Consider the following 18,900-nt stretch of genomic DNA (forward strand, 5'->3'; position numbering starts at 1 on the left):
AGGCGGGGAACAAGGGAGGAGAAAGGGGCGTGGATTCTTCGTCCCGCCCCTTCTTAAGGAGGCGGGCTGGGAGTACCGCATCGGCTGCGGGCGAGACCTGCGGAAGGACGTGAGGGTTGACCAATCAGAGTTCATCACGGTAGCCCAGTTAGCCAGTAGGACGCTGTGAAGGGGAAATGGGGCGGGGCCAGCGGGGTTGAGAGGACGGTAGGCGGCGGATGGGAGAGCTGGCGCAGCTGCCCTGGTGGCAGTGGCTGAAGTGGCGGCGGCTTCGGCGGCTGCGGCGGCTGCAACAGCTTCGGGCTCGGGGTTTTGGCGGCGGCGCCGGCGGGCTGGGCTGCGCGGTGCGGACCCCGGCGCGCGGTCCGGGTTGCTGGGGCGGCGCGTGTAAGAATCCGAGGGATGCGAGGGCTTGGCCCGAGGGAGAGGGCAGGGATCAGGGGTCAGAGGGTGCGGAGTAAGGGGTTGCGGCACAGCACTCTGGTGTGGGAGGTGGGCCGTACGGGCCCAGAGGGGGCGCGGGGAAGTCTCCACCGCGCTTCTCTCCGTCCAGCCCGGGCCGGGGCTTTGCACCCTCTCTCCTCGCCCCCGACTTCTTGGGGCGAACCTCACGTGGGCTCCCAGCCAGGGGCTGGGAGCACGTGGAGCTGGAGCCAGCGCTCCTGCCTCCTTCTTCCTCCCTCCCTCGCTCTTCTCCCTGGCGCCCTCAGGTGACCCCACAGGAGTCTCGTGCCCGGGTCAGGCTGCCCCAGCGGACAGCGGGATGGCAGCTGGCCCTCTTGCCCTAGGCCCTTTCCCCAGGGCTGGCGATTTGGGTCCTCTGTAGAGGCAGAAGCAAAGCCTGCGGAGGGAACACTGGACCAGGACGCAGGAGTCCCGGCTTCTAGCCCTACTCCTGCACTGTGTGACCTTGGGCAAGTCTGTTCCCCTCTCTGGGCCTCATTTTTGTCTGTCTGGAAAAATGACGTGTTTGAATTCAAATCAGGGGACTGGTTCTAGTCGCAGGTGTATATAGGGTAATGGTTAAGCAGGCAGGGTCCCTGATTCAGACTGCCTGGGTTGAAACTTATAAAAGGCAAGTTAACCACTCCAAGCTTCAATTTTCTCATTCCTAAAGTGGGGATATTGGCTAAGATAGGATTTTTCAACAGCAGTTCAATTGACATTTTGAGCCACATAATTCTTTGTTTCGGGAGGTCTCACCTGTGCATTGTAGCAAGTTCAGTGGCATACCTGGACTCCATCCACCAGCAATCCCCCCAGTCCCAAGTTGTGACAGTCAAGATGTCTCCAGACATTGCTGATGTCCCCATGGGGGCAAAAATCACCCCAGTTGAAAGCCAATGGGCAAAGACAGTACAGGCAGGCAAGCAGTCATATATTAAACAGTTAAACAACCGTGTTGAAGCGTTTGAATGCGAGGACTTTAATCTATGGTGGCAGATATCATGAAAATTATGCATGAACCACCCCCCTGCCTCTTTTGGTTTTTTTTAGCTCATCATTAATGTTAGTGTATTTTATGTGTGGCCCAAGACAGTTCTTCCAGCGTGGCCCAGGGAAGCCAAAAGGTTGGACAGCCGTGAGTTAAAACATAGAAACCACTAGCCATTATGATAATGGTAACATTAAGAAACCTCTTCTCTGTGAGTTAAGTTAATAAATTCTCCTGCCTTCAAAGTAAATATGGGAGATAATTGTCAAAGCTGAGTAATGGATACAAGGAAGTTCACGTATATATTCTCTGCACCTTTGAGAATGTTTGAAAATATCTGTGGTAAAAAGTTAAACCAAAACGACAATACAACCATAATTCTTAAGACTGCCAAATAGTAGTGTCTCATCTGGGATTTCCTCTTCTGCTTCTCCACTGTTGAGATTTAAAAGCAAAATAAATCCCCAGATCTGAAGGAAACTTAAAAAAAAAAAATCTCACAGGAAGTGTGCTGGGCAGAGAGCTACGGGCTTAGCAGCAAGCAGAACTTTCGCTGCCTTGTTTCAAAACGTTGTGCCGTTCCCTGTGGATGCACAAGGATTTGCTTGGAGTTGTTCCAATGATTCGAGGAAGAAGTCAGTTACTCAGCTGCCATTGACTAGGTCAGTTAGGAGGCAAAGTGGGTTGAGCCCGGAGCCCACAGCTTGAGGAAGGAACCTGCTGCTGTTTGCAAGTTCAAAGGTCTGCAGTCAGATCTGCTGAGTCTTTTTTTTTTGGTCCTTCTCAGCGGAAACGGGAATGTGCATAAATAGGAGCTGTAACAGGCTAGCTCGGACTGTTTTACTTATTTAGTTATTTTTAAATTTTTAGTTTGTTTATTTTTTGAGATGGAGTCTCGCTCTGTCGCCCAGGCTGGAGTCTCGCTCTGTCGCCCAGGCTGGAGTATAGTGGCCTGATCTCAGCTCACTGCAACCTCTGCCTCCTGGGTTCAAGTGATTCTTCTGCCTCAGGCTCCCCAGTAGCTGGGATTACAGGCATGCACCACCACACCTGGCTAATTTTTGTATTTTTAGTAGAGACCAGGTTTCGCCATGTTGGCCAGGCTGGTCTCAAACTCCTGACCTCAAGCGATCCACCCGCCTCGGCCTCTCAAAATGTTGGGATTACAGGCATGAACCACCACACCTGGCTGCTCTGAGTGTTTTAAATTGGGAGTTAAGGATGAGCACTTTTACTGTATTAAAAAATACTCATCAGTTAAGAAAAATACTCTTTTCCCCTTCCTTGGACACTTAAATCTAAGAGAACAACTCCTATATAAAAATGATATAAAAATCATACATTTTGGAAGTACGTTTCTAACTGTTCCTGAGAGGCTGCATGGTAAAGCTGAAGTGAAAGATGTATTTTAAATCTGTATATATGGGCAAGTATATATCGGTGATTGAAGCTGGGTGCTACCTAAGTACATGGCCCAGACTTCGAGGAATTATAGTGTAATGGCTAGGAATACAGGTTTGGAGTCACACCGTAGAGTTGAAAGCTTGGCTTTTTTTTAGCTGTGGGTCCTTGGGCAGGATACGTAATCTCTCTGTGCCTGAAGTACCCACCACCCCCATCCCGTAATGGGGGGATAATAAGCCTGCCTATCTCATGGGGCTATTAAGAATTTTCAGTTAACTTACTTATGAAGTGCTAGTAGGGTCCCTCATACATAGTAAGCACTCATTGAGTATTAACTATTATTATTTTTTTGAGACAAGTCTCGCTCTGTCACCCAGGCTGGAGTGCAGTGGCGCAATCTCGGCTCACTGCAAGCTCCGCCTCCTGGGTTCACGCCTTTCTCCTGCCTCAGCCTCCCGAGCAGCTGGGACTACAGGCGTCCGCCACCACGCCCGGCTAATTTTTTGTATTTTTAGCAGAGATGGGGTTTCACCATGTTAGCCAGGATGGTCTTGATCTCCTGACCTTGTGATCCACCCGCCTCAGCCTCCCAGAGTGCTGGGATTACAGGCATGAGCCACTGCGCCCAGCCGAATATTAACTATTATTTTAATGGTTGTATTTTTTTTGTCATTTAATTAAATTAAATTTATTTATTATTTATTTGAGATGGAATCTGGCTCTGTCGCCCAGGCTGCAGTGCAGTGGCACCATCTCGGCTCACTGCAACCTCCGCCTCTGGGTTCAAGTGATTCTCCTGCCTCAGCCTACAGAGTAGCTGGGATTACAGGTGCACGCCACCACACCCAGCTAATTTTTGTATCTTTAACAGAGGCGGGGTTTCTTCATTTTGGCCAGGCTGGTCTTGAACTCCTGAGCTCAAGTGATCCACCTGTCTCTGCCTCCCAAAATGCTGGGATTACAGTTGTAAGCCACCGCGCCCTGCCTTTTATTTTACTTTATTTTTTAGAGACAGGTTCTCACTCTGTTGCCCAGGCTGGACTGCAGTGGTGTGATCATAGCTCACTATAACCTCCAACTCCTGGGATCAAGTGTTTCTGCCACCTCAGCCTCCCAAATAGCTAGGCCTACAGGCATGTGCCATCATACCCAGCTAATTAAAAATTTTTTGTTTTGTAGAGATGGAGTCTTGCTACATTGCCCAAGCTGGTCTTGAACTGCTAGGCTCAAGCAGTCCTCCCACCTTGACCTCCCAAAGTGCTGAGATTACAGGTGGGAGCCACTGTGCCCAGCCTATTTTTTTCTTTAAAGTCTTTACAAAACTTACAAATAAATGTAAAGAGAAGTGGAGGTAGAACATATTAGTCCTAATCTCACCCTCCAGACAGAATTACCCTTAACTTTTCAGTATTTGTTCTTGCAGGGTTCCCTCCCTCCCTATTTTAATGCTATTATACTGTAATAATGCTTTTATTCTATTTTTATTTATTTATTTATCTTTATTTTATTTTTTTGAGACAGAGTTTCGCCCTGTCACCCAGGCTGGATGGCTCGATCTCGGCTCACTGCAACCTCTGCCTTCCAGGTTCAAGCAATTATCCTGCCTCAGCTTCCTGAGTAGCTGGGATTACAGGCACGTGCCACCCCGCCCAGCTAATTTTTGTATTTTTAGTAGAGACGGGTTTTCACCATGTTGGCCAGGCTGGTCTCGAACTCCTGACCTCATGATCTGCCCGCCTCGGCCTCCCAAAGTGCTGGGATTACAGGTGTCAGCCACCGTGCCCACCCTAATTCTTTTATTTTTTGAGAGACAGGGTTTCACTCTGTTGCCCAAGCCAGAGTGCACTGGTGCAATCATAGCTCACTGTAGCCTTGAACTCCTGGGCTCAAGTGAGCCTCCTGAGTAGCTGGGACTACAGGTGCATGCCACCTGCCCAGCCACTTTTATTTGTTTATTTATTTATTTTTGTATGTTAAATATTTATTTTATTTTTTTCTGTGTATGCTTACCCAACTGGCTTTTTTTTTTTTTTTAATTTTTTATAGAGACAAGGTCTTGCTATATTGCCCAGGCTGGTCTCAAATTCTTGGCCTTAATTGATCTTCCCACCACAGCCTTCCAAAATGCTGGGGTTACAGATGTGAGCCACCCCACTGGCAAATTTTTTAAAAAATTGAGTTATAATTTGCCATTTTATTATTTTTTAAATTAAGATATAATTTACCATTTTATTATTTATTTTGAGACAGGATCTGTGTCACTTAAGCTGGAGTGCAGTGGCATGATCTATGCTCACTGCAGCCTCCACCTCCTGGGTTTAACCATTCTCATGCCTCAGTTACCCGAGTACCTGGGATTATAGGCACCTACCACCAAGCCCAGCTAATTTTCTGTATTTTTAGTAGAGATGGGGTTTGCTATGTTGGCCAGGCTGGTCTTGAACTCCTGGCTCAAGTGACTCACCCACCTTGGCCTCCCAAAGTGCTGGGATTATAGGTGTGAGCCACCGCACCTGGCCTAGTTCACCATTTTAAAGAGTATACTTGAGTGGTTTTTATTCACGAGGTTGTGCAACCATCACCACTATCTAATTTCAGAATAGATTCATCAGTCATGGCTGTATTTTAATAATTATCTTTTATTTTTTTAATTCCCAAACCCTAGAAGATGCCTCTAATGGAGGAGTTTCTGAGCAGCACCCCTGGCCCAGTGGCTTTGAAAGGGAGCTCAAACCAGAGACTGTTTCAAGCCCTGGATATCACATCCTGAGGGCCACAGAAGAGAACATGGCTGTGAATTTGGATGACGACGTGCCGCTCATCCTGACCTTGGACGAGGGTGGCAGTGCCCCACTGGCTCCCTCCAACGGCCTGGGCCAAGAAGAGCTACCTAGCAAAAGTAAGATGGTGGGTGGGCTGGGGGAACCCCAACTTTTCTGTTTCAGAGGCTGAGAGGTGATAAGTGCTTTGTGGTCTGATAGTAGGGGTGTGTAACTTGTTGCCTGGCCCCACGTTTGAGCCCCAAGTTCTGATACAGAAACTACTCCTGGGAGACTGTGTGTTTCTCCTTCCACATCCCCAGCTTGGCAGTGTTTCTGGGGGCCTAGCTGCCCCTCTTCGTGCCCTCATTCCCTTCTCCACTGCCTGCCTTGCACTTGAGGTACCTTGGCCTGCCTGTGGATGCTTGGCGGGGACCTCAGGCCAGCCTGCTTTGGCTGCCTTCCCTGCCCCATTCCTTGTTAAAAAAAGAAACAGATTTCAACACCAGCCTCCGTCTGTCCCCATCTGAAACCGTTGGCAGGAAAGCAGCACTGCCCGCATCTCTTTGCCCCATCTCAGTCCCTCCTTGCCCAGGACAGCGGGGAAGACGGCGAGTGTTTTGTCATGATCCATTGATTTGAGGGCTTGGGGTTTTGCTTTGTCTTCCTCTGAACCAAAGCCTAGCACAAAGTGAACCCAAGTGTGGCAAGGAGCTTTAAATGTTTTAAATTTTAAGTGTGTTTCTGGCAGAATGAGAGGCCTTGAAAACCTTTCTGGTTCTCATCCCGAAGCCATTTGTTTCAGTTGCTCAGGCCTTGGGCTCAGGAGAGGCTTAAAATAACTCGCCTTTTCTGGAGGGTCCTAAGACATTGGGAAGCAGTGCTTTAGGGTCTGCTTAGGAAATGGATGTTCCACCATCTCCCAGTGCTCCCCAGCCAGAGCAGAGATGTTTGGGGCCAAGGAGAGACAAGCCAGGCTCTTCCGTCTCCTTTGTCCAGGGAGAATTCAGTTGAGTTGCAGGGAGTTTGGTGGCCTCCCCTGGGAACTGATGAAGGAGAGCAGTTTTCCAGGGATGTGAGTGTGCTGGGGAGCCCTGGCTGCCTAGAAACAGGCCTCTCTTTGCTTCACTGTGTTCACCCTCATCTAGGGTGGCAGAGCTGGATTGCCCAGGAGGATTCGAACATAAACCTGATTTTTCCCCAAGTGCCACTCAGGGATGAGAAAGCAGTGGCTCTGATTTCAGACTATCTGTTTTCTTTCTGAAATCCCTTTGCAAGGCTAGGCAGTATTATCCCTATTTACAGAGGAGGAAACTATGGGTCAGAGAGGTCAAGTAACTTGTCTGAAGTCACACAGCCAGGAAATGGTTGAGCAGAGATTTGAACCCAGCATCGTCTGACTCCAGAATTCCTTCCCCTTCTCCCCTTCCTTCTTTTACTTCTTCAGCTGCTCCTCCCTCTCCTTTTTTCTTCATCACCCTTAATAAATATGAGCACAGGCCAGGCGTGGTGGCCCCCAACTTTAATCACAGCACTTTGGGAGGCCAAGGCAGGAAGATCACTTGAGCCCAGTGACTTTGAGTTCAAGACCAACCTGGGCAACATAGCAAGACCTCGGCTGTACAAAAACATTAAAAACTTAGCTGGGTATGGTGGTGCATGCCTGTAGTCCCAGCTACTCAGGAGGCTGAGGTGGGAGGATCGCTTGAGCCCAGGAAGGTTGCAGTGGGCTATGACTGCACCACTGCACTCCAGCCTGGGCAACAGAGCAAGACCCTGTCTCAAAAAAATAAAAGGTGAGTACAGGCCTTTAGCATTTATATTATCTCATATAACCTCAGTATAGGGTTGTTATTATTATCTGTATTTTACAGAGGAGGAGACAGGCTCAGAGAGGTTAAGTGACTTTTCCAAGGTCACACAGCTAGTAAGCAGTAAAGCCTGTCTTATCTTTCCTCCCACACCACAGTGGAAGGTGCTTTGGGGAAAGGGATGAAAGTGATTGTGGCTCAGTTTCAGCTTTAGAGAGGAATGCTGCCTAGTGAGGGAGGGTGGTTGGCCTACTAAGGGTGTGGCTTGTGTCTGGAAATAGCCAGGCTCAAGATTCTAAATGGGAATCCTGGCTGTCATCACTTTTAAGTCCCTCCAACATGCCCGATCTGATGGTGGGGTGTCCAGCTTTCCTGTGGGATGAAAGGGGCAAGAGAGCAACCCAGTCCTGTGTCAAGATCAGGCTTTGAACCTTGATGAATAGGAAATAGGCCAGAGACACAATAAGACTCCCCTTGGCTAGGCCACTAGCAAGGCTGCTTTTATCTTGGCAAAGTCAGTGGCTTGCTTTGGTTTGTTTCTCAAGAATAAAGAAATGTATAACTAACTGCTGGGGTCCAGGGACATTGTTTTTCCTGCACAGCACATTAGTATCTTAGTTTCCTCTCTCAGCTTCTTACTGGGTCGGTTTTTAAAACCTCAATGACTTGTGGGTGTAATTCACCAAGGCTGGCTGGGAAGAAGGGTAGGACCTGTGCAAGTAAACGAGATTTCAGAGGAGGCCTGCTCTGCCTTAGCATAGTAGGCCTTTGATATTTCATGCTTGGATTTTGGCCTTGACCTTCTACCCCAGCGTCTCCCTGTCTCTGCTGTCTGAGGAGCAGTCCTTCAGTCCTTTTTTTTGAGACAGAGTCTCGTTCTGCTACCCAGGCTGGAGTGCAGTGGCACAATCTCGGCTCACTGCAACCTCCGCCTCCTGTGTTCAAGCAATTCTCCTGCCTCAGCCTCCCAAGTAGCTGGGATTACAGGCATGAACCACTACACCCGGCGAATTTTTTTGTATTTTTAGTGGAGATGGGGGTTTTACCATGTTAGCCAGGCTGGTCTCGAACTCCTGGCTTCAAGTGATCCACCTGCCTCAGCCTCCCAAAGTGCTAGGATTATAGGTGTGAGCCACTGCACCCGGCCCTGAGCAGTCCATCTAAAACACAAGCCCAACCTGGTTGTTTCCTTGTTTTAAACCTTCCTGGGACTTTCCCATCCCTCTGCGGGGGGTTGGGGAGGGCAAGCTCTTCAGCTGGCAGTCGAAGCCTTGCGTGTTCTAGTGCCTTCTTGCTTGACCAGTCCCATTTCCTGCCTCAGTCCACAGCATCATACTGTATTTAGTTCGGTGAATCCCCTGTGCATTCTTAAACCTTTCCACCTTGCTGGCAAGTCGGTCTAGAATCCCTTTCTCAGCCTCTTGTTTGCAGTTCTGTCTTGAAAATCCTGCTGATAACACCATCTCTTTGAAGCCTTCACTGAACTTCCCGTTCCTGACAGAGCTAATTACTCACTACCCTTTTCTGCTTCGGTATCTTGATTAGGCTTCCATTATTACAAGTAGATTATGGTGGGGTAATTACATGTTTAACCATCTGATCACCTACTAGGCCCTGAGATCCATTCATCTTTTTTTTTTTTTTTTTTTTTTTGAGATGGAGTATCACTCTGTCGCCCAGGCTGGAGTGCAGTGGCACCATCTCAGCTCACTGCAACCTCCACCTTCCAGGTTCAAGTGATCCTCCCACCTCAGCAGCTGAGACTACAGGCATGTGTCACCACGCCCAGCTAATTTTTGTATTTTCAGTAGAGCCTCTTTCCTTGGCTCCCAAATGGTTACGTTCTTGCTGTGTCCCCACGTGATTGTCCCTGAGTCTGTGTGTCTGTCCTCTTCTGATAAGGACACCAGTCCTGTTGGATTAGGGCTCATCCATATGACCTTGTTTTACCTTAGTCACCTTTAAAGGCCCTTTCTCCAAACACAGTCACATTCTTTCACCATGTTGGCCAGGCTGGTCTCAAATTCCTGACCTCTAGTGATCTATCTGCCTTGGCCTCCCGAAGCCCTGGGATTACAGGCATGAGCCACCATGCCTGGCCCATCCATTTGTCTTTGTATCATGTAGCTCAATGCCCACAATATGCAGGTACTCAACAAATAGTGGTCAGAATCAACATACTTGGATTTCTGGGGCCTTGCAGCCCCAGAAATGGGAGTGGTGGTGTAAGGGCCTGAGTTAGAGGTGGGCAGCCTCCCTCCTGCCGCCTCTCCTCACCATTGCTTTGAGTCCCATTGCTCTCAGCACAGCTGAGTATCCTAGTGGCTGCCATCATTGACCTTTGTCTTTGGTTGCTGTAAACCTCTGAAGTACTAAGGAGTTGGCAGAATGCAGATGCAGGCCATCCGCAGAGTTGGCAGCGACATGAGCATGGGCTACTGGGAATGCAACAAGCTTTCTAAGGCTGAGTCACCATCAAGCCTGGCCTTTGTTTTGGCCCAGCAGCCGCTGAGGCCTTCTCGGCACTGTACCTCCACGCTCCATGTCTGCTTGGGCACCCCTAACAAAACACTGTGGACTGGTGACTTAAATGACAGAAATCTAATTTCTCACAGGTCTGGAGGCTGGAAGTCCAAGACCACGGTGTCAGCAGGTTTGGTTTCTCGCAAAGCCTCTTTCCTTGCCTCGCAAATGGTTACCTTCTTGCTGTGTCCTCACGTGATTGTCCCTGAATCTGTGTCTGTCCTCTTTTGAAAAGGACACCAGTCCTATTGGATTAGGGCTCATCCATATGACCTTGTTTTACCTTAATCACCTTTAAAGGCCCTTTCTCCAAACACAGTCACATTCTGAGCTACTGGGGTTTAGGACTTCAGCCTATGAATTTGAGGGGGACACAGTTCAGGCCATACACTCCTACCCCTTCTTCAGAGGCAGGGGCCGAGGAATCTGGCTGTGCTGCCTGTGACCTTTAACCCTATGTGAGGGCTTTATCCCTGCAGGAAACTGGAGGGTTTGGGTTTTTCTCCTTATATGGGCAATTGTGGATTTAATCCAAGACTCAGACATCTTTGGGCTCTAAATGCGGCTGCTGCAGTGCTAATGAATGACTCACAGGCAGCATGGTGTCAGGTTGATAAAGGAGGCAGGTATGAGCAGAGGTATTTAAAGCCTGGAAACTAGGAATAACCTTGAAAACAGTCAGCGGGGCCGCTGTTAGAGCGGTGTAGAGACAGACCACAGTCCACACCATGTGGCAAGCAGTGGTCTCACCCACCGCATTCAGGGAATCAGGACGAGTCTGAATGTAGTGGGCAGTCCAACGAATTTCCCAGGGTAACTCTGGTCACACTCAGCTCTGCCTTCTCCCTGCCTTTAAAGTCAGCCACTGCCTAAGATGGGCTGGACCATGTGCCTTTTCTGAGTGAAGGAAGGACTGGGCTCAGCGGGGCTGGCTGAGGTCTGAGCAGGATGCCCGGTCCCTGCTTTGGTGCCGGGTTGTTTATGGTTTTCAGGTGACAGGTCCCGCACCTAAGGCCCAAGGTCACAGCACAGACAGCCTCCCTCTCCTTCACACCGATGCCTGGCACATCGTCGGGAGGTGCCTAGGACACACTGCAGCCTCAGCAATGTGGAGGATCCCTGCCCCCTGGCAGGGGCCCCCATGTGGCACCCTGGTCCCTTTTTCAGGGTCTTCATGCAGCCAGGGTGAGTTGGCACCAGGTTCAGTCAAGGTGGGCCAGAGCTGTTGGCCTCAGGGCCGCCGTAGCCAGGAGGAGTTGGGAGAGATCCTCGCCGGCTGGCACCAGAGGATAATCCACACCGAGGTGTGCACTCCATCACTGATGTCTGTGCCGTGGCTCTGCCTCTGACCAGATGGCCCCAGCATACTTGCCAAAGAGTGAAGAAGCCCAAGGGGCTTGCACAGCTTTTGTCACTTGTGATACCATGGTGAGTGGAGTGGTTGAGCTGAGTATAGTGCTTAGCTGCTCCAAGCCTCAGCCTGCTCATCTGTAGAATGTGACCATGATGGCATCCACCAGTAGAATCGTTGCGGGGGATTGAATGAGATCATGTGTGTGATCACATGGTCAGTGCTCAGCCGGTCATAGGCGTTATTATCATGGCAGAAACTGAGCTTCCTTGGAATATCCTCCATGAGCAGAGGTCCTGAACCCAGGCCATGATTCAGATCCTTCTTGCCTCACTCCTGGCACAGCAGGTGGCCCCTGCCGAGCTGGGACGCCTCCGTGTAGCAGCTGGAGACCAAGCAGCAATTAGATTTTCACAGGCTCCCACCGAACTTGGGCATTTGGCTCTGCTGGAGTCGTTCCCCTGGCTTTTTCAGGGCCTCACCAACGCAGAGCGTCGGGTGTCACCAGACCAGCAGTGGTGCCAATTAAAATGAGTAAGCATCCAGCATGCTGGGCGGGAGCCTTGCAGCTGAGCCTTGGAGCTTTCACTTCCTCAGCCCTCCAACCTTCATGGGGGGGATCCTGTCTGTTGCCTCAGGCCCCCTGCCATGAGATGCCGTCTCTTCCCATCCCCCTCTCCCTGCACACAAGACAGTGCCGCTCTAAATGGCAGTTGTGGCAGCTGGGTGCGGGCTGGAGCACCTCCACTCCTCCCCACTAGCCTGGGGGAGGGCTGAGTTCACGTTTGCTCTGAGAGCGCTTCATGAGCCAGAACCGTGAACTTCTCAGCTTCCCCATCGGGGAGGGAATATGGGAGGGCTTGGATGGCTCACAGCAGCGTGCCGCTAGGGGCATCTGGTTGCAATGCCCTTTGTGGGGAGGTTTCAAATGACAGCAAGGTAGCCCAGGAACAAACCTGGAGTGAGGTCAGTCTTGAGACAGCCCCCACGCCACCTTCCTGCTCCAGGAGCCCTGGGCGGCTCTCCATTCTTGCCCTTGGCTAGAGTGAATCCTCTGGTTCAGACATCCTCTGACTGTCACCCTTCTCCCCGCAGTCAGGTATGCCTGGGGAGAGGATGTGCCTGGGTCAGGGTATGTGCAGTCATAATCATGGCCTGTGGGTGTTGAGCCCTCACCGTGTGTCAGGCGGTATCCAAAGCACTTTTGTGCTGCTGTCTATCATTTGGTCCTCCCTCCCAGCAGATTTAGGAGGCTGTTACTTTCAATATCATCTTAGAGAAGAGGAAACGGGGGTTCTCCGAGGTTGAAACTTATCCAAGGTCACGAAGCCACTTTGACTTCCTTTGAACCCATGTCTACTGACTCCAGAACCAGTCTCTTACCTAGTATGCCCCCCTCCGTGAGGTAGAGCTCTGTGGAAGAGGTAGCATTTTCGGCTGAATTTCTTTCTTTCCCATTGGGAAGTTGGTTTCTATCTTTATCCTTTTTTTAAATTAAACTTTTATTTCCTCCAAGACAACTATTCTAAATGGAGTTCCATACCTGGAGCTCCCTTTCCTATTGTAAAAATAGCACAACTGATGGTGTTTCATGGTGAAGCTCTGTTGGATCATCCCAGAGAAGCTCCCAGACAGGGCAGGTGAACACCAGACCACAAAGGACAGCTACGCTCTCACCATCTGTGGAAACTAGGCTTCTCCCCGTGCACGCCTTGCCCTGATTCTTCCTCTGCATAGAGACATTTGGCTACTTTTTCCATCATGGTGGTTAGAACAAGAAAATTTGGGCGGAAAATGGGAGTTCTCAGGAGCCAAGATTTGGGCCTGGGAAAGGAAGGATGAAGAGGAGCAGTTTGGAGCGGGGCATGAGGGTAGACTCCCAAGGCCAGGTGGGCTTGCTGAGGGCAGTGACCCTCTGAGGTTGTTGACTCCCAGTGGCAGGTGACCCCGTATCGGGACTTGCCTGGTAGAAGTCCGTGGACTGAGCCGGATAACCAAATTGGGACCATTGGTGCTTATGTTGCCTTTTGTACCAGGTACCCTTTATGCCTTGTTTGCTTTTTGTTGGAGATATTTATCTCCTTGTAAAAAGTGCAGTTCTTTCCCTACCCCAGTCATGAGGCTTTGGCTCCGAGGAGGTATAAGATCGTAGCATAAAATCCGAGAGCTGGGCCACCCTAGGGCCTGCCGGGCCAGGGGCATGCTGGGGACAGTGTGCACTCTCTGAAGGGACAACTGTGACTTACTCTGGCTAATCATTGTCATGTAGGATCACAGGTTGATTGCTAGCACATTTGCCAGTTTTTCTTTTTTTTTTTTTTTTTGAGACGGAGTCTCGCTCTGTCGCCCAGGCTGGAGTGCAGTGGTGCAATCTCGGCTCACTGCAAGCTCCGCCTCCCAGGTTCACGCCATTCTCCTGCCTCAGCCTCCCAAGTAGCTGGGACTACAGGCGCCCACCACTACGCCCGGCTAATTTTTCTGTATTTTTTTTTTAGTAGAGACGGGGTTTCACCTGTTAGCCAGGATGGTCTTGATCTCCTGACCTCGTGATCCACCCGCCTCGGCCTCCCAAAGTGCTGGGATTACAGGCATGAGCCACCGCGCCCGCCCCCATTTGCCAGTTTTTCAAAAGAAATTAGAACCTATATTTTTAATCAAGTCTTTTGATTCGTAAATAGTGGCAACCAATTCATGTATGTCTTCAATGTAGCCAGCTGAGTGAAATCTGGTCAGTAGGCTGCCCCTACTCTCTCTGACATAGAACATACCGATTCACCCTTTGTTTTCTGTTCAGAGCAGACTACTTCAAATTAAGGAAAAGAGTACAAAACCAACAACAAACTCTCCATGGCCCCTGAGGTTATCTTCCTCTTCCAGTGGCTTCCAGTAGGAATCAGAACAGGTCAGGCAGTCTCCTCCTGACATCTTCCTGCTCCACTAAATGCTTTGCACAAAGAAAGACCAGATTTCATTTGGCTTTGGGATCAAAGCTGGGGCTGGAGGGTGGAGGTGTCAAGCCAGGCCAGGCAAAGGGAGATTTGAAGCCAGGGCAGGTGGGCGCATCTCCCAGGAAACCCTGCATCATTCTTTCCTCGTGATTCTTTCCTTCTTTGTTATGGTTCACATGAGGCTATGGAGTGCTCATTCTACATTCTTCCTTCTTATCTTCATCCTATGCAACTTTAGACCACTACCTTTTTTTAAAAGTGATTTGATTTGGGCTGTGACCTTTTTTTATTGTTGTTAGCTTTGACTTTGAAATGTGTAATAAAGATTCAAGTGAGCATTAGAAGTTTTTTTAAAAGTAGTGATTTAAAAAAAAAAGAAAAAAAAGACAGTGGTTTAATAGCTGGTCTTCTTTTTTCCTTAAATCGTCACTTTCTTGTCAACTGAAAAATTAAGTTGAGTTATTGAAATGGCCGCACATTTAGGACTTAGAACTTAGAACTCCCATTTTCCGCCCAAATTTTCTTGTTCTAACCACCATGATGGAAAAACCACCATGATTAGAACTGCTGCCCTGGAAGTTAGAAGAAGTGCGTCAAGTATAGTTACAGCTTGGTCTGGTTGGCAGTGAGATGAGTATAGAACATGATGCTTTTGTGGTGTATAACTCTAGAAGGGTTTAGGGGAGGTGGGCATGGCTTCCCAAGAAGGTGGAAGATGGGGGCAGGAGGAGATGGCGTGCATCCTCTTGGTGGGGGGTTGGGGTAGCATCCAGATTGGCTTTAGAGATTGGATTAAGCTTGAGTGTGCTGAGTGTCTAAGGAGATGAACAGGAAGTGAAAGACTCTCCCAGAAGAAAGGAACAGGGGAGGAAAGGTATACATGTGCTGGAGTGGGTGGCATCTGAGTCAGAGGGTTGGGGAGAAAGGTCGGATCCAAATCTTGAGGGTCTCCTTGCCTGCACTCCTAGAGCCATACTGAAGAGGAGCTGGACCTTCATCCTGGGGTGGCGGAAAAGCCCTGGGCACTTTAAGCAGGGGAATGACCATTGTTTTTCAGAGTCTGAACATTCATTCATGCTGCCCTGGCAAGAGCAGTTGGCAATGATGGCAAGACCAGGCAGTGTGGAGGTGGCCCAGGGACACAGGGTACCCGCTGTGTTTTGCCTGAACTGTGTTTTAAGAGGCTGCATAACCAAGCAGTTGCTATGCACGTACAGCTTGGCATCTGAGTCTGCCACCCCCCGGCACCCCATGTTTGTTACCTGCCTGGTGCCTGTAAGCATTTGAGTTTGTAGTCCCTGGTTGAATTCTGACGGTACAGCCCTTTGGCTGGAGACCATGCAGCTCACCCAGGGGAGTAGCAGAAGATCAACTATGGACAGATGTGACTTAGGAAGAGGTGGGAGTTTGGGGTGCTGGGCAGAGGGACCGAACATCCCAGGGAGGGGAAATGGCATAGGCTGAAGTAAGGAGGGTGGTTGCAGTGAGTCGAGATTGCCACTGCACTCCAGCCTGCCTGGGTGACAGAGCAAGACCCTGTCTCAAAAAGAAAAAAAAAAAAAGAAGTAGGAACTCTTCTGAGACTCACACCTGGATGGGGCCAGAGACTAGCGTGCTGGGTGCAGATTGGATTTGGGTGTGGTTACATGCACTCTGGGGTCAGACCCACTGAGTTTGAATCCAGCCCTGCCTTCTCCTGCTGGGACTTTGGGCAGATATTGTAACCTCTCTAAGCTTTGATTTCCTCATCCGTAAAATGACACTAATATTAGTATTACCTTTTAGGACTGTTTTGAGGTTTATACAAGATAGCATGCCTCACACAACTAGCACAGTGCCTGGCTTATACAGAATGAGCATTGGGTGGATGTCAGCCATTATAATTAGCGTCAGGGGTCAGAGCAGGCATATCCATTTTATGGAGCGCCTAAAATGCCGATGGCAGGAGTTTGGACCTGGTATGGGAACTGCTAAATGTGTTTGGGCCAGAAAGTACTTGATGACAGAGCATCTTCCTGCTGACATCTTGCCAGCTTGGGATGCTGTCTCTAGCCACCTTGATAAGCCCTGAGCTTAGAAACCCTGGGCTGGGTCAGCCCTGAATAGGGGTTACTTTTCCCTCTGGAGATTGAGAGGTGGATGGAGAGGAAACTGCCAGGCTATTCTGCAGTAGTAGGAGCCAGATTTGGCATTTTTCTCTCTGTGTCTGTCTCCCTGACCAGTCACTGAACTTCCCCAGGTCCCAGAAGCTCAGCTCAGTTCCTACTTCTCTTTTTTTTTTCTTGAGTCAGAGTCTTGCTCTGTTGCCCAGGGTGCAGTGCAGTGGCACAGTCTCGGCTCACTGCACCCTCCGCCTTCCAGGTTCAAGCAATTCTAGTGCCCCAGCCTCCCCAGAAGCTGGGATTACGGTTGTGCACCACCACACCCTGTTAATTTTTTTGTATTTTTAGTAGAGACGGGGTTTCACCACATTGGCCGGGCTGGTCTCAAACTCCTGACCTCAAGTGATCTGCCCACCTTGGCCTCCCAAGGTGCTGAGATTACAGGCGTGAGCCACCATGCCTGGCCAGTCCCTACTTCTTAAAAGGCACTCAGGAAGCATCTGGACAATGCTGAACAGATGAGGACTTTCATAGGCTCACCTGGCCTGGGGTCCGGCCCAGGAGGGTGCTCTTTGATGAGAAACATCCCAGCGGTATTGGGCAAGGAGGAAGCAGCTAGTGAAAGAAAAGCAGAGCTGATGGGAGGAAGATGTTTGACTGTGCCCAGCCCTGCCACATATCTCCCACTTTGCCCTCCCTAATCCCACCACACCCAGCTCTTAGGATCAGAAAGTACGTTGAAGTTCCAGGGCCACTCTCCTGAATAAAAAAAAGCGTGGCTTCTGTTTCCGGCAGATAAGTTCCTGCTTTGTTCTAGTGCACTGACACAGTCCCCTGAACAACCCATCTCGGGTCGATCAGGAAGTTCTTAGTCTGTTCAGACGGCAGCCTACCTCTCATTTTATCATCCTCCTTCACGATAAAGCCCTAATGTTCTGCCTTTCCCTCTTAGTGGAGAAACCTATCCTCATAGCCACACTTCCGGTATTGAGGAATTGGCATCTTGGAATACAGCTTGGGTATTTGGATGACAAATTATTAAAAATATTCTGATCTCTTTGCCCACCTATTTTGGCTGTAGAAGCAAGCAGAGAACATCATGTTACTGCAGCAGCAGTGCCGCTTTTTTTTTTTCCTTAAAAAACATGATTTAGGGGTTTGGGGAACCTCCTAGTTTTGGTGGCTTCCTGCTTCAGCAGCATTTGGAAGACTTGCAGATATCTAGACTTGCAGATATGTCCTGTGAATGCCATGTGGGTGTGACCCCTGCTCCTTGGCGTGGCGGCAATCCAGTAGCTGTATATTAGAGTGTCCTTTTTGCTACCTTAAATGACCAAGTCTTCCCCAGAGCCATTCTTGCTATCTCTTGCTATCCACCTGCCTCGGCCTCCCAAAGTGCTGACATTACAGGCATGAGCCACCATGCCTGGCCCTTCCTGTTTATTTAGCTGAAGGCCTTGAGAGCCTTCCCTAACCCTTGAGGATAGTGGTTGTGTTTCCATAGCCTCTCATTCTCCAGGTAAGCTGTTTACACCTGTTTCTCTGCTCTTCACTGCACAGAGACCCACTCGCTCCCCAGCACCGGGATGTAATCGATTTGATGATTGAATCAGAGTTTGCTTTGTGCCATGATGGATTGTGAGAAAATGGAGTTTTGATGAATTAGGTAATTTAAAATACAGGTGGGAGCCAGGCGCAGTGGTTCACCCTGTAATCTTAGCACTTTGGGAGACCAAGGCGAGAGGATTGCTTGAGGCCAGGAATTTGAGACCAGCTTGGACAACATAGTGAGACCCCATCTCTAAAAAGAAGTTTAAAAAAATTAGCCAGATGTGGTGGTGCACACCTGTAGTCTCAGCTCCTTGAGTGGCTGAGGCATGAGGATTGCTTGAGCCCAGGAGTCTGAGGCTGCAGTGAGCCATGACCACACCTACTGCACTCCAGCCTGGGCAAAGAGTAAGACCCTGTCTCTAGAAATACATATATACATATATATTTCAAAATAAAATATAGGTGGGAGGGCTAAGTTTGACAATCCTTTCATAGTATGAATAATACCCATTCTGTTCATCCAGCATCAAGCAGGGTTTTGTGAATCCTGTTCCCCCCAGCTAGGGCTTACCTGGTTTGCGAGTTTCTTTCTTGTGTCTCCCTGATGCCTGTTTGAGATGACTGGGCAGGGCAGGGCAGGAAGGTAGAGGCCTAACCCAGTATAATGCCTGGGTGTTAATGGCTGTTGTTTTAGGTGCTGATGTTTTTACACAGCTGTGCCTCTTTCTGGTAGTACAAGTTTTGCAAAGGCAGGGACCATGTCTCTTCTACACATACTCTGGGCACAATAATAGACATAATAGAAGTTGCATATCTGGGAGTGAGTCACTGGTTTCCAAAAACATCCAGGGTCCCAGGTGACTGTCACAGCCAAACCAGCCCCTGGAGCCACTGGGGGATGACAAGGAGACTCATTCACATGTGATGAGATCAGAAGTAGCCCAGCAGGGCATGGCGTTGCTGCCCCTAGGAACAGCGTACTTTTTGCATGTTTGGGTCTCTGCTTCCACCTTCGA

The 18,900-nt window shown here is 49.5% G+C and overlaps 1 protein-coding gene across 4 annotated transcripts in view; it reads left to right on the forward strand.

Annotated features, from left to right (window-relative positions):
- Window positions 1-198: 198 nt before the first annotated feature.
- The window catches only part of TPCN1 (two pore segment channel 1), a 77,743-nt gene continuing 59,041 nt past the window's right edge, over window positions 199-18,900 (forward strand). For 2 of the 4 annotated variants that reach the window (XM_030821453.1, XM_030821455.1), the window contains exons 1-2: window positions 199-387; window positions 5,505-5,738. In XM_030821453.1, the coding sequence (XP_030677313.1) occupies window positions 5,627-5,738 (112 nt within the window). In that variant the 5' untranslated portion in view covers window positions 199-387; window positions 5,505-5,626. The remainder of the gene's footprint in view (window positions 388-5,504; window positions 5,739-18,900) is intronic. The other 2 variants (XM_030821454.1, XM_030821456.1) reach the window with 1 other exon arrangement.

Source organism: Nomascus leucogenys, chromosome 10 (genome assembly GCF_006542625.1).
Source record: "Nomascus leucogenys isolate Asia chromosome 10, Asia_NLE_v1, whole genome shotgun sequence".
Lineage (NCBI taxonomy): Eukaryota > Metazoa > Chordata > Mammalia > Primates > Hylobatidae > Nomascus > Nomascus leucogenys.